The sequence below is a fragment of the Amphiura filiformis genome, chromosome 14, assembly GCF_039555335.1.
Source record: "Amphiura filiformis chromosome 14, Afil_fr2py, whole genome shotgun sequence".
In the NCBI taxonomy this organism is placed as follows: Eukaryota; Metazoa; Echinodermata; class Ophiuroidea; order Amphilepidida; family Amphiuridae; genus Amphiura; species Amphiura filiformis.
Genome location: NC_092641.1, coordinates 57,346,398 through 57,360,597, shown reverse-complemented (window position 1 = coordinate 57,360,597; position 14,200 = coordinate 57,346,398). Strand labels below are relative to the sequence as shown.

Here is a 14,200-nt window from a genome sequence, read left to right as displayed (position 1 = left end):
CTCTTCAAAAGCGTTTTTAAAAGACATAAAGGCATTTTTAATAATTTCGTATTTCAAGCGTTAATTCCCGCTGTATATAGAACTACTTTACTTGCATTCAATGCATATTAGTAAACAGTAATAAAATCAAAATCAAAACCATGCAATTTGTGTTTTTATATCGAAGCTGGGCATACTTTAAAGCAAAAGCGAAGTAAATCTAGCAAGACCGAAATTAGAAGCTTTTTACAAAGTCATGCGAAATATAAGGGGCCCGCCGTAGCGGGCGCCCCCAAAACGACTCAACACTTCTTTATACCCATCAAAGTAATTCACCGCCTCCTTGCTGATTTTCTTGGTTTTGAAAGTGTTTTTGTGTATAAATTGCCTAATTTTTTTGAAATGGTTTTTAGCGTATATCAGTTATGTTTCATAATAGTTTTTTACTTCTGTATATTATATAAGGTTTCTGTTTTCATTTTGGCAGTATTATGCCAGTATTAAAAAAACAAAAACAAAAAATGAGCACACAAATTTTAGTATTTAACTTAACTTTTTTTTTAAAGTAAAAGAATAGATAAGTGTTTTATATGTACATGAATATTTACACAAAGCTAATAAACTACATGAATATGTTATAAGATTTAGTAGTTTTCTTTAAATTTATACATAATGAGTTTTGCAAATATTGCAAGGTTCTTAAGCACCAAAAAATCTGTTGAACTAAAAAGATGATTCATTTTCAACATATTGGGATGATTTCTGTAATAGGGTGACAAATATTTAAGTCTGGCATCTTTAAAATAATCACATTCAAATAAGTAGTGGAATTCATCACCAATAAAGTTGCAAAAATTGCATTGGTCTGAGTTTTCATCTGTGGTAACATGTCTATTATTAAAACTATTTACTGTACATGGGAGATTATGATTTCTACTTCTAAATCTACACAAATTAACTCTATCAGTTGTATCTAATAATAAAAGGTAAGATTCAAATTTCAATTGATTCTTAATATTCCTGTAGTTAACACTACGGCTATTATTGGAAACAGTTGTTGACCAATTTTGGGAATCGATATCGTTTATTCTTGTCTCAATCATTGTTTTAAACAAGGATTTCCCGATGTTTGCATTTTGATTTATCCAGAATTCACCAAAACCACATGTATCAAGAATGTTTTTGATTTTAATAATCCATTTTGAATTGAAGTTACTGTTTACATCTTCATGTAGACATTTAATTAGATTATGAATACGATAAGATAATTTGTTTTGGTTTCCAGAAAGTATTTTAATCCAAAAGTTTATCAATCTCTTTGAGATAGTATTATGAATATCGAATTTACCAACTTCACCATAAATGACACAGCTTATGGTACGTTTATTTAATGAATGTAAGATTCTACGCAGAAACTTTCTATAGAAAATTTCAATGTGATCAAGTTTTTCACATCCCCACACTTCACAGCCGTATGTAAGAATACAGTAAGCCAAAAAATTATCCTAAACAAAGACAGATATGTCATAATTGGAACCAGCAGCCAATAACTGCATCTTTTAGCTCGAATTTAAGACCTCATTTGTTGAAATTGTTCAAGAAATAAAGATATGACGATCTAAAAACCCAAGGAAGATGCCAATGTTAAAGTTGCAGTTTGTTCCATTGCGAGCCCTATTGATTTACACACAAAGATTTAACGAACAAGAGAACCAGCGCCGTGCTTCCATTGATTAACACGTTAAAATTAGAGACGTGCTTTCATTGATTAGAACACAAAAGTGCAACTTTTGATTTCGTTTCTTTATTAGGTTTTAGACCACCGTTTCTTTAATTTTCAACCAATTTCAACAAATGAGATCTTAAATCAGAGTTAAAGAGCATATGTATTGGCTACTTGTTTTAATTTTGACACATTTTTCTTTATATAGGATATACAGGGGTGAACACAACTGGTCCCTCAATTGTTTGGCTTACTGTAGGTAACACCAGTCGATCAAAGAGATCACAGATAGGCCTATATAATATCAATTGGGAGCATAAGCTTGGCAGCTTTAGTTAATAAACTGAACATAGCGTTTTTAGCTTGAGAGATTTGTTTCTTGATTGCGTTATGGAAGTTACCATTATAATTAAAAGTTATACCCAGAAACTTGTAATCATCAACAATATCGAGTTTGTCATCTCCAAGAGTAAAAACAGGGTTACGTCTTGTTTTACCTCGAGAGAAGGTAACAATTTTAGTTTTGCTTGTGTTTACATTAAGGGACCATGTGTTACAATACTCATGTAAAGCATCGAGACCTTTTTGTAGGTCAGTTGGTGATTCGGCAAGAATAATCGTATCATCGGCATAAAGGAGGACATACAACTTAACGAAAATTTCAATATCATCATTACTTAAGTAAGTACTTATATCCTTTTTGATATCCTCAAGACCTTAATAATGTTTACTCAGATACAATTCAAAATCATTTAGAAATATTGAAAAAAGCAATGGGGACAACTTTTCCCCTTGTCTAACTCCAAGAGTACAGTTAAAAGTGTTAGAGAACTGATTATTAAGTTTGATACGTGGTTTTGCTTTTTTATACATGTTATAAATAACGTTTATAATTTTACCACTTAAACCATTTGAAATTACTTTAGAACATAGATCAGCTCTGTTAATTAAATCAAACGCCTTTTTATAGTCTACAAAGCACAATAAACCTTTTCCTTTTGCTTAAATAAATATCAATCAGACTTTTTAAAACAAAAGCATGAATCAGCAAAAGGTACGGCGAGAATTTATCGCATCACGTACGTCGAAGTTCACTTTTCAATGTGCAAGCTGTAGTTAGGATAATGAAAACGACTGGTAAGCAAGTCTACTAAATAACCTCAAAATTTGAAGAAAAAAATGGCGGACATATCGCCGGACCTTTCCATAACTAATACAGCATATGTAGCCATTGTCAACATAGGGTCAACGCCAAGTAAAAAAACAACCTCCGCTATATGGTATTTCACGATATAACATTAACGGAAAGAAAAGTGCAAATGTTTTTCGTGTTTCGAATCGAACGAGTGACAATCTCTAATGACGTCATGATGTAAACAACCGAATCAGAATACAATCCTGGTATCCAATTCTATGCAAATGAGTTGAAGGAGGTTACGTGAACATGTACACTAGTTCTGATCTAGGTTGACTAAAGAGAGCGCACCACCATTAAATGCGCCATTGAAATACACAGGGAAAGACGCACTTTTGGATCGCGCTCAGCAGTTCAAAAACGTAACTCAGCTATCAAGTTTGGTATCAAATTAAAGGTAATCATGTATAGAATATTATTCTTTTAACAGAACATATTGGTGACCATCTACTTTTTTTGCTATTTTGCCGCAAAAAAAAAGTGTGCAAATTAAACCTTAAAAAATCACTCAATTTTCGAAACCGGACATTGTCCAAATTCGCGCCAAAACTCCATCTCTGAAATAAAACATTGGGACTTTTTCTCATATTTTGTCATGTAGACACTTGTCGGAAGCAAATGAGCTGAAAATGGGCAAATTTTGACTATACTATAGGAAGGTCATCAAGATAACCAAGAAGACGTTTGCAAACCAATCTTCCCAGGACCTTACAGAGGATTGCTGTTAAGAAAACTGGCCTGTAACTCGAAATAGCATTCTTAAGCTTACCAGAGCCTTTGAAAATAGGCACAATATTTGCACACTTCCAAGCAGATGCAATTTCACTCTATGAAATACACGCACTTAAAAACACGCACAAATACGGGGTCAAATATGCACCGACTAAAAATAAATTGACTTCGTGTCATTGCAAACAACCATTTTTGGGGTTCTTTTTGGCCCCGTGCGTGGTCAAATCCAGGGGTCAAATTTGACTACAAAAGTGATTGTTTGCAATTATGTTTCATTGCAAACAATCACTTGGGTCAATTCATTTTTAGGCGGTGCATATTTGACCCTGTATTTTTAAGAGTACAGTCATTAAAAAAGATACACAAAACAGGAGCTAGTTCACTTGCACATGAAAACAGGAAGAATACATGTACTATCAGGACCGGGAGGCTTGTTGGTATCAAGCCCATTAAGAATGTCAACAACTTCATCTACAGAAACAACCCGGACAGCATTACAATCTTGGACCGGGATTGGTCCAATATTAACATTTTATTGGCCCATTATTAGATACAATATTGTACCAAGATGTTTTGCCCATGGGCCCTGGATTGGTCCAATATTGGCAATATTTGAATTGGCCAATATTGGGCCACTCGTGGCTCAATATCGAGATCAGTACTGGGCCAATGTCTAACCAATATTGTTTTCTGTTGGTAATTTCATTGGCATCCATTTGTATGCCAATATTGTACCAAGATTATTTGCTCATGGGCCCAGGATTGGCCCAATATCTTCGCGGTAAGAGAGGAACACTACGACTCCATCACCGTGTGCTTGAATAGCCATCAAGAGTATTGGCACAGAGCATACCTTGAGGACACTTGGCTCATTTGCATGGCAGTGTCACCCCCCTGGTATTGGATAGCATGGTGACACATACTTTAGAAATTATCTTTAAAAGTATGGTCTTGGAAGTGAAGGTGCCGAAAATTCTGGTGTATTTTCTTTAAAATATATAATCCATGGTGTTAAAGAGCGTTTAACCTATATTGGCTGCCAACATGATGCCAATGTAAAATTGCCAATTGAAAACCAATATTAACCCAATATTTCTCGCCAAGATTACACCAATGCCATGTTCCCAATGGAAAACCAATATTGATCCAATATATTTTGCCAATGCAAGGCCAATGCTAATAATGCCAATGGAAAACCAATATTAGTCCAATATTTCTTGCCAAGATTTTACCAATGCCAAGTTGCCAATGGAAAACCAATATTGATCCAATATATTTTGCCAATGCAAGGCCAATGCTAATAATGCCAATGGAAAACCAATATTAGTCCAATATTTCTTGCCAAGATTTTACCAATGCCAAGTTGCCAATGGAAAACCAATATTGATCCAATACATTTTGCCAATGCAAGGCCAATGCTAATAATGCCAATGGAAAACCAATATTAACCCAATATTTCTCGCCAAGATTACACCAATGCCAAGTTGCCAATGGAAAACCAATATTGATCCAATACATTTTGCCAATGCAAGGCCAATGCTAATAATGCCAATGGAAAACCAATATTAGTCCAATATTTCTTGCCAAGATTTTACCAATGCCAAGTTGCCAATGGAAAACCAATATTGATCCAATACATTTTGCCAATGCAAGGCCAATGCTAATAATGCCAATGGAAAACCAATATTAGTCCAATATTTCTTGCCAAGATTTCACCAATGCCAAGTTGCCAATGGAAAACCAATATTGATCCAATATCGTTGCCAATGTAACGCCAATGCCAACAATTGCCAATGAGAAACCAATATTGACCCAATATTGCTTCCCAAGAAAATACCAATGCCAAGATTGCCAATGGCTTTCCAATATTGGGCCAATGTGTTTATGTTGTCTGGGAAGTAGGCAGTTCACATCAATGGTAGAGGATGTCCCAAAGTTACTTGAGAAATGCTTATTAAGATTACACAAAGAAACGTATAAAAACGTATAAAAGACGCATAAAGTTGTTATTTAAAACAGAGTTTTCTCAGTAATCAAATATCGCAGCGACTGAAATGTTGGTGCATTGGATGTAACTTAACATTATTTTTTTGTGTGTTTATACAAATTTTTAGAACCCCGTATAAAACCACGCCGAGTGATTGTTTTCTTCTTTTTTGTATTGTACTACAAATCGATCAAAGAAATACTTTTTGCCGTTTTTTTGAGGAATAGGCCTACTAGTTTAAATAGGCGCGGCCTATATAGGCCTATGTCATGAATATATTTTACAAATTAGATATTGGTTGTTAGTTTTGTTATTGTTGTTGTAGTTATTGTTGTATATATTGCATAATCAGGGTAGGCCTACTAGGCCTATTATAGCCTATAGCAGCATTGATTTATTTCACGACAGATATCATCTAAGGATAATATTGAAAAATTAAAAATTTAGAAAATACTATAGGAAACTTGTAGAAAACCGCCCTGTCATGGTTGCCCTTCCCTATCCCTGCAACATAGGATGACTCACATACCACGGTTTCATAGGTTCGTGGTCATTGTGCATGTAGATTGATACACCAAGTAGGCCTACGCTTGAGTTCATTTTTTTCTGCATGGCTGTTTCTATTATTAACTTACGCCCCTCTGGAATCAAGTCTTGAAAAATCCATTGTATATATATATTGTGGTCATTGTGCATGTAGATTGATACACCAAGTACGCTTGAGTTCATTTTTTTCTGCATGGCTGTTTCTATTATTAACTTACGCCCCTCTGGAATCAAGCCTTGAAAAATCCATTGTATAACCTTAAAACGCAAGCAATATCATCGAGGTCAGTCAAATCAGAAGTGAATATTTAATTAAAAGACATGAATAATTGTACATGGTCAATTATTTAAAATTAACTCACCGTTTGTAGGCTCACTCCTAACACTGTATAATTAATAGGGAATACCCTTATTCCATAATTATGTTGCGTTGTATCGGTGTGCGTGTCGTGTTGTCTTGATGTCAAACAGGGTCAGGAGAACATCGCTACTTCTGAAATCCAGATAAGTTACTTGGCTGGAGGGAGAAAGATCAAAATCAGTTACAAAATTGTTTTATTGAATATTAAAAAAAAAGTTTAAAAGATTTATCTAAATATCAGAAGTTATGTAGAGGGATTTGCCAAAGTTATTTGTCAAAATACCAGAACACTGACCCCCCCCCCATGTGACTATAGGTGGCTTTATCGTGTTTTAATGTGTGTGGTTTGCGCCAGAGAAAGCGGAATCATGTGAATTTTAAGTTGATCATCGGGCATACCCGGAGTAAAGCTAATAATATCTAGTCGTCGTAAGATTTATGGCGCAAGATAATGGAAGATATTAAGGTTTTGATGAAAATGTGACTAACTTATAAGCCTAATTTCAACCATAAAGGTTTTAATGTTTGCTTCATTAAATCAGAGAAGATGAGAAGAGACGAAAATGATTCTAAAAATACTTAAAGTGATCAGCTTCATTAAAATCTGGGAGCCATCTCAGCTTGTAGATTGAATGAGGGTATCGCTTGAATTCGGCGATTATCTCACCTAACAATGACAGATATAAAATCATAAATCTGGTCTCTTCATTAATAATAAAATATTATAAATGTTAACAAATGTTGAAAGGTAAAAAGGGAAAACCCCCGGGAAAACCTATCCTTTGCAATAATTCCTGCCGACTTTGCATAAAATTAAATTGTGCAAAATTGGCACAATATAACTTTTGAAAATCGTGTTCAACTACAACTACAGATTTGAAAATAAAACGCAAAAAATTTGAGTGACGTTTACAATAATGTGCACATGAACACACGAGGTCTAAACGGGGTAACAACAGTGGTGTTTAGTAGCCAGCGGGCGCGGGGGAGGGCAGAGTGCTCACTGACAAAAATTAAAAGAGAAGAATCGTGAAGGCAAACGAAAAGAAACGGGGGAAACAAGCCCGTTTCCCGATAAAATTCCCCCGATAATGGCAGCCAAAGTAGTGTAAAATGCCAAATTTTATCTTTATTCCAATAAAACCCTTTTTTGGAAACTTTAGGGACTGTGTGTAATAATTGGGGGTCATTTTCTGATTTTCAAACGTGATACAGAATTCTATAATATATCCCCGATATTCGATTAAAAATATATAGTCATCAAAATCTAGCTTAGATGATATATATATCAATTTTGTCTAAACACCGTATTCAAAATCTAGATAAATAATATATACTTCGCAAAAAAAAAAAAAAAAAATATCCGAACACTTAAAAAAAATCAATGCCTTCAATCAATTGCAAAATAAAGTAGATGGAGAATTTTGTTCTGCATACTTATTCTGGACGATGCGAATTTATTCCACTAAGCTATAGGCATTTGTTTAACAAATGTCGCGTTTCTGCAACTTTTGTTACGGGTTCAATAAAGCGGATGAGCACTCACTCCGCTGTGTTCAATATGTACGTGCTTCGATGTAAACATCAATGCAAATTTTTGCCACTTTTAAAAGGTTCTCTTTTTTATTCAAATTGTTATAAGTAAAGAAAAAAAGTCGTATCGCATCGAATGACTATCAAAATACACAGAACAAATTCTCTCGACTAATTTAATTTGTAATGCAGTTTTAGTGTAGGCCTATTAATGTCCTTTGTTTTAGGTAGTAGTAGTAGTAAAGTAGTAAAGTTTATTTTATTTCATATCGCAGCCCTAAGGCTGAATTACATGTAAACTTACAATTTTAAAACACATCAAAATATATGATATTATATACAACAATCAAAATTACAATATTACACATGACACATTTCAATACACAATTTATCACACATCAGTATCAAATAAGTTATGTAAATAAAAATTAAAAGGGATAAAATTTCATCAAAAAATCAATAGTGGCATATAGGGGCTGAATGAATTAAGTTAGCAGGACAGCCCTGAGCGGTAGTGTGAAAAAAACTAACTATTCAATAAACTAATAATATATGGAACTGGACTACCCTGGAAGCGCGAGGTTCTGGTAAAAAGCTGGGACAATTTGTTAGCATTGCGTAGGTTGCGACCATGGACCCTGCCCCTGACAGGGGGTAGTAAATCATTTGTTCTAGGATTATTGGAGAGCCCTTCGGCAAACCTTAGACAATGATCCACCCTCCTGTCACAGAGAGAGTCCAGGTCACAATCCTGCAGTGCTTCAGAATAAGATGTAAAATTCCTGCCCAGGACTATCCTGCAAGCTCTTCTTTGCAGCTGTTCAAGTGATTTGGACTGGCCAGCAGTTAAAGATGAGTGCCATGCTGTGTCACAGTATTCTAAAAGAGGCCTTATATACCCTCTATAAACTGTTATCAGTTCTTGATGGTTAAAACCGAACTTTTTAACATGCGCAGCATGTACAGCCTGCGGTTGGCCTTTTTAGTAATTTCCATGATGTTTTTGTCCCATTTAAGATTATTTTGCACCCAGATGCCAAGGATTTTTGCATCATTAACATATTCAAGGGGTGTGTTATTAATCCCCAAGGCTGATGGATGAGGCACATCTCTTTTAAAACACACCTGGAGGGCCTGACACTTACTGGGATTCAAACACAGTTTATTGTCACTGGTCCATTGCGAAAATTCATCTAAAACCTCTTGGAGCTTGCCAGACGTAGAATGAGTGCGATTCTCAGCAAGTGTCAGGTCATCCACATATTTCCAACACTTTGTATTTGGGGCAATATTAGTGGCCGCATCATTAATTATGGCTTGAAAACCCAGAGGACCAACTTTTGTTCCCTGTGGGAGCCCCCTTTCAAAACTTTAAAATCTGAGAGTGACTGATTGTATTTAACACATTGCACACGCTCGTTGATGAAATCACACAACCATGGTACGATGGCCCCCTGACTCCCAAATGAATATACTTCTCAATCATGAGAGTGTGGTCAACCATATCGAACGCTTTTGAGAAGTCAGTGAGGACCACCGTACCAATGTTGTTGATAACATCAGCACCTGTATGTAGGAAATGTAAAAGACTAACGAGGTAGTGGGCAGTAGACACCCCCTTCACATTACCAAATTGCCGAGTGTCTATTTTCTCTGAAACATCCTCAAGCACCCAGTTGGTAATAAAACTCTCACTGACTTTGGCAAAACAATCCGTCAGGGAGACAGGGCGTAATTTGTCTTCCCTAGGTGGGTGTGTCTTAGGGATGGGAACAACCACATCTCTTTTCCACTGTTTCGGGACTACACCTTCAGTAAACGAGCAATTGAGCAAGTCAGTAAGAGGGGTACTTAATTCATAAGAAAATTCTTTGACTAATTTAGGGGATATTCCATCAGGACCACATGCCTTTGATGGCTTGATTTTTTGAAGTTCAGCATACACATCCCATGCGTGTAAAGTGGGTGGCGGTGTAGGAGCAGGAAGATAGGCCTCGAGCTTAGTGATATCGAGAGGGCACAAATGATCTGAAACAGAAACAAATCTGTTATTGATAGCATTGGCAATGCCAACATGGTCACCATCTTCCACACCAGGGATGGGTATGTTGACTTCAGATTTATTATTATTAGTCATGAGTTTGACCTGCTGGTGCCATTTGCGGGGGTCAGTCTTTTGCAAATGACGGACACGATTTGCATAATAATTAGTCTTTGCTTTGAAAATCTCCCGCTGAACACGATTACGTAACCGACGCCATTCTGTAGTTCGTTGCGGTGTGAAGGCTCTTTGTCGTAGCTCAATTAATTTTGTTATTTTGGAATTCACCCATGGTTTGTTGTTGCTATGTATTTTAATAGTCTTCATTGGAAAGAGTGACTCGACCGCATTGTCTAGATAGCCATAAAGTGCATCAGCCTTGTCTTGAGTGCCTCGGGCATTGGTGACATTATCCCAGGTTTGACTCTGAACCCAACTACCGAACTCTCTAATTTGAGAGTCTTTCATGGGACGAACCTTTTTAGTGACGCTCTTAGTTTTATCTTGGCGATACATCTTATTCGGCTTCCAGACAATGCATGTGTGATCACTCTTACCAATGGGACTCACATCAAGAGGGTTTTCAAAATAAGAACTAATGTTGGTCATAATTATATCTAAAATTGCATCACCACGGGTGGGAAAGGTAACTAATTGCTTCAAGTCATGAGCATGTAAAACATTGTTGACATTCATTCTATAGAAATCCCCAAGCACAACGAATCCTATGTCTGGATGCTTTGTCTTCAAGTAGTCCATTGATTCATTCAGATGGCATTGAAGTAGATCTTGGTAGGGGGAGTCGGTAAGAATGTAAACACAGCAAACTGCAATTAGAGACACAGATCTAGGTGTACGTTTTGGTCGTAACATAACCCAAAGGCATTCAAGCTCATCAGGGATTTGGATGTCATTTATCACCTGAGCAGAAATATCCGATCGAACATATATTCCGACACCACCCCCTCTAATGTGCTCGCGACAGTTTGAAAACAGTTGATAACCATCAATCTTAGTCTTACTGTCTGGCATGTCAGGGTGGAACCAGGTTTCACTGACCGCTGCAATGTCAATGGAATGGTGGTGAAGCAGAATCTGAAACTCATCAGATTTGTTGCCCAAAGACTGTGCATTGGTTAGTAAGAATGCCGGGAAGTCAAAACAGCTCTGCTGATACTGTGTATCGGTACCTTGGACACTCGGAGGGTTATCTCTATCTGCTCTGGGAATGGGCGTTAAAGTTCTAGACCACGAACTGTGTTGTTGGTGTTCGGATACATTTGTGCACAGTATAGGCCTATAGACCGAATCTATTCAGACCATCTTAATTTAATAGTTTGTCTCAAAGCCCTTCCCAAATTGAAAACCTAATTCGGTTTTCATAGGTTTATTTTTTTACTTTAATTTTTTTGGCCGAAGAATAATACGCACATATAGTTTCACTGTGTTTAAGATAAGGATTTTATTGAGATTTACTATTTGCGTTATTTTTACGTCTGATGATGTCAGAAGTGAGATTGTTTTGTGGTAGATTTGAGAAAAACAATAAAAATCGCGGGAAAAATGCACTCCCTGTAATTAGGTGACGGGGATGTGCGGCCACATTGACCTCCATTTTCAAACCGCCTGTCACTGAATGACCAGATTTTTATTTTGCTCATTGCGCTCTCACCTAATGACCCCCATTTTTAAAATGCTTTCTCACTGAATGACCCCCGTGTTTAGAAACAAACGCTCTCACTGAATGACAACCAGGTTCCCAAATAAATGCTCGAGCATTAAATAAACCCCATTTTCAGGGAAACAAAATGCTCTCACTGAATGACCCCATTTTCAAAACTTTATGCTCTCAATGAAAGACCCCATTTTTAGGAATAAATGCTCTCACTGAATGCCAAAATTTTAAACAATGAATGCTCTTAATGAATGACCCCCTATTCCCGCCCCTATTTTATCATCCTCACCAAATGACCCTCTATTTTGTGTTCTCTCACTGAAAGACCCCCTTTTTCTTTATTTAGTCTGTCACCGAGAGACCCCTACTTATGGAGTCGTGTCCGAACATCCCCGTCACTTCCATTATTCGAGTGTCCTCCCCGGGAGTGGGAATAACGCCCCAAAAAACCCGGGTTATTTTACTAATGCGAGCGGGGACTTTGAGACGAATATCAAGATGGCCTTAGCTATCCAATATATCACCGATATTTTATAAAGTTTGCTTTCTCCGCAAGAGGAAGTCCATTAGACCCATGACATCTCATTGCAAGTGTATTGTTTTGTACAAATTATTTCTTGAGCAACAAGTTGTACGCAGTTATTAAGCTATTTAATAAAATAGAAAAAATCCTGTGATTTTTGGTTTTTTAGAATATTAAAAATGTTTGAAATACGAGTAAATGTAAAGGCATCAACCGCAAGAAAAATGATCGCGATCAAAAATAGTTAATACACACTAAACATTTTTGTTTAGGCCAAAAAAAAAAGGTTCGTCTCAAAGCTTGCGCGCGCGTTTGTAAAATCCCACGATTTGACAAATAACAAATGCGGAATTTTTTTATTTCAAAAAAAAAATTTTTTATAGTTTTTTCCAGAAAAAAATCGGCGAAAATCAGACTTTTGTCTCAAAATACCATGAAAAAAAGTCGGGAATAATAATAAAAAATAAAAAAAATCGCATTTCACATTTGTTTTTCAATTTCTCGTGAGCTTTGAGACAAACTTTTTTTTGGGCCTTAAACGTTTGGTCTGATTGGTTCTCACTGAGAGTGTATGAATGATGTTAGAACTTCGAATCTAAGCACGCTAGTTATGAATTAGAAGTTATCGAAACCATTAACAAAGGATGCTACATTTGATAGAATCACGAAATACCCATACACGAATAAGAATTAAACATTAATAAATAATTAATTAATTAATCAAAAATATTACATAGACCAAACAAGATTACGTCTTATATGGGTATAGACCAGTCAGGTCCGTAAGCAGGGGGCAAAAGTATATAAAAAAAATCAAATTTGCAAGCGTAGCGAGAAAAAAAAAGTTTTTTGTTGGTCTAAGGTCAAAAGGTCAACATTTTTAACGAATGTCGGTCGGACTTTGTCGGTCGAAATCCGCACCCCCCCCCACCCCCCAAAAAAAAAAAAAAGAAGAAAAATCCTACGTATCAGATTGGTCTCAGTGGCGTAGCGTTATAGGGGGAATCGATTACAAAATTTAGAAAATCCCATAGGAAAATTTCCAAAAACCGGCTTATGCCCACCCCAATCACGCCCGGTGGCCCCATAACATGGTCGGTGCTGATAAGTTGATAACCCACGTTACGCCACTGACTGATCTTCTCTGGACTTCTAAAAAGGCCTAAATATGGCATGTATGGTTAGACCACAGAGGAGTAAGATAAGACTGATGGTACGCGCTCTGTCTTATCTTACTCCTCTGTGGGTTAGACTTACCCAACTACTATAGGCTATCGGATGAACACCAGTGAGTTGCTTCTTGCTTGATGTCCTGTGTGAAATTGTTTCACCAATTGATATGTTGTTGATTATATTTAGCCGATGATAGTGCAGTGACTTCATTTACATTAATTATTCCCTATCAAGGGCTGCTATTATCATGGGATTAGCCTAAGTCAAAGAAGATAAAGCTACTGAGGATATTCTGTCAGGATAAGTGCACTGAAGTTTAAAGTCCGATCGGATTATTACTATTCATTTGGAAGTCCCAAATATGCTGATGAGGAATATAGTCATTCCGTTGTTGAGTACCAGTGTTACATGTGTGTTAGAGCGTGACATTGTATTCACAATCCTCGTGAGAATATCGAAATACGGATTTATCGATAACATACATATTCACTTCACCTTGACTAATGAGAATGTGAAGGCGATAGTGCTATTGATTTTCTTACAGGTAAAAATACAGCCAATTCAGAAAAAAAATCGTGCTTATTGTAAAGGGCATACTTACACTTTTTGTTGGCCGCTGAACTACTTTTTCACTGACGTAGGCCTATTCCCGGGGCCTATTCATTTTAATAACCATCTCCCAAAAAGTAATTACCCCCTTAAATATTAGTCATATTCCCAATAACGGTTCAT

General features: G+C 36.4%; 2 protein-coding genes across 2 annotated transcripts in view; both read right to left on the bottom strand.

Moving 5' to 3' along the window:
- The window catches only part of LOC140170350 (probable polyketide synthase 1), a 37,919-nt gene extending 24,230 nt beyond the window's left edge, over nt 1–13,689 (bottom strand). The window contains 2 exon segments of the mRNA XM_072193719.1: nt 6,525–6,679; nt 13,553–13,689. The gene's annotated coding sequence lies outside the window, so the exon portion shown is untranslated.
- Nucleotides 9,420–11,129, bottom strand: LOC140169523 (uncharacterized). The gene has a single exon (XM_072192784.1). It carries the CDS (start codon nt 11,127–11,129, stop codon nt 9,420–9,422), a length of 1,710 nt encoding a protein of 569 aa, XP_072048885.1.
- Nucleotides 13,690–14,200: the final 511 nt, after the last annotated feature.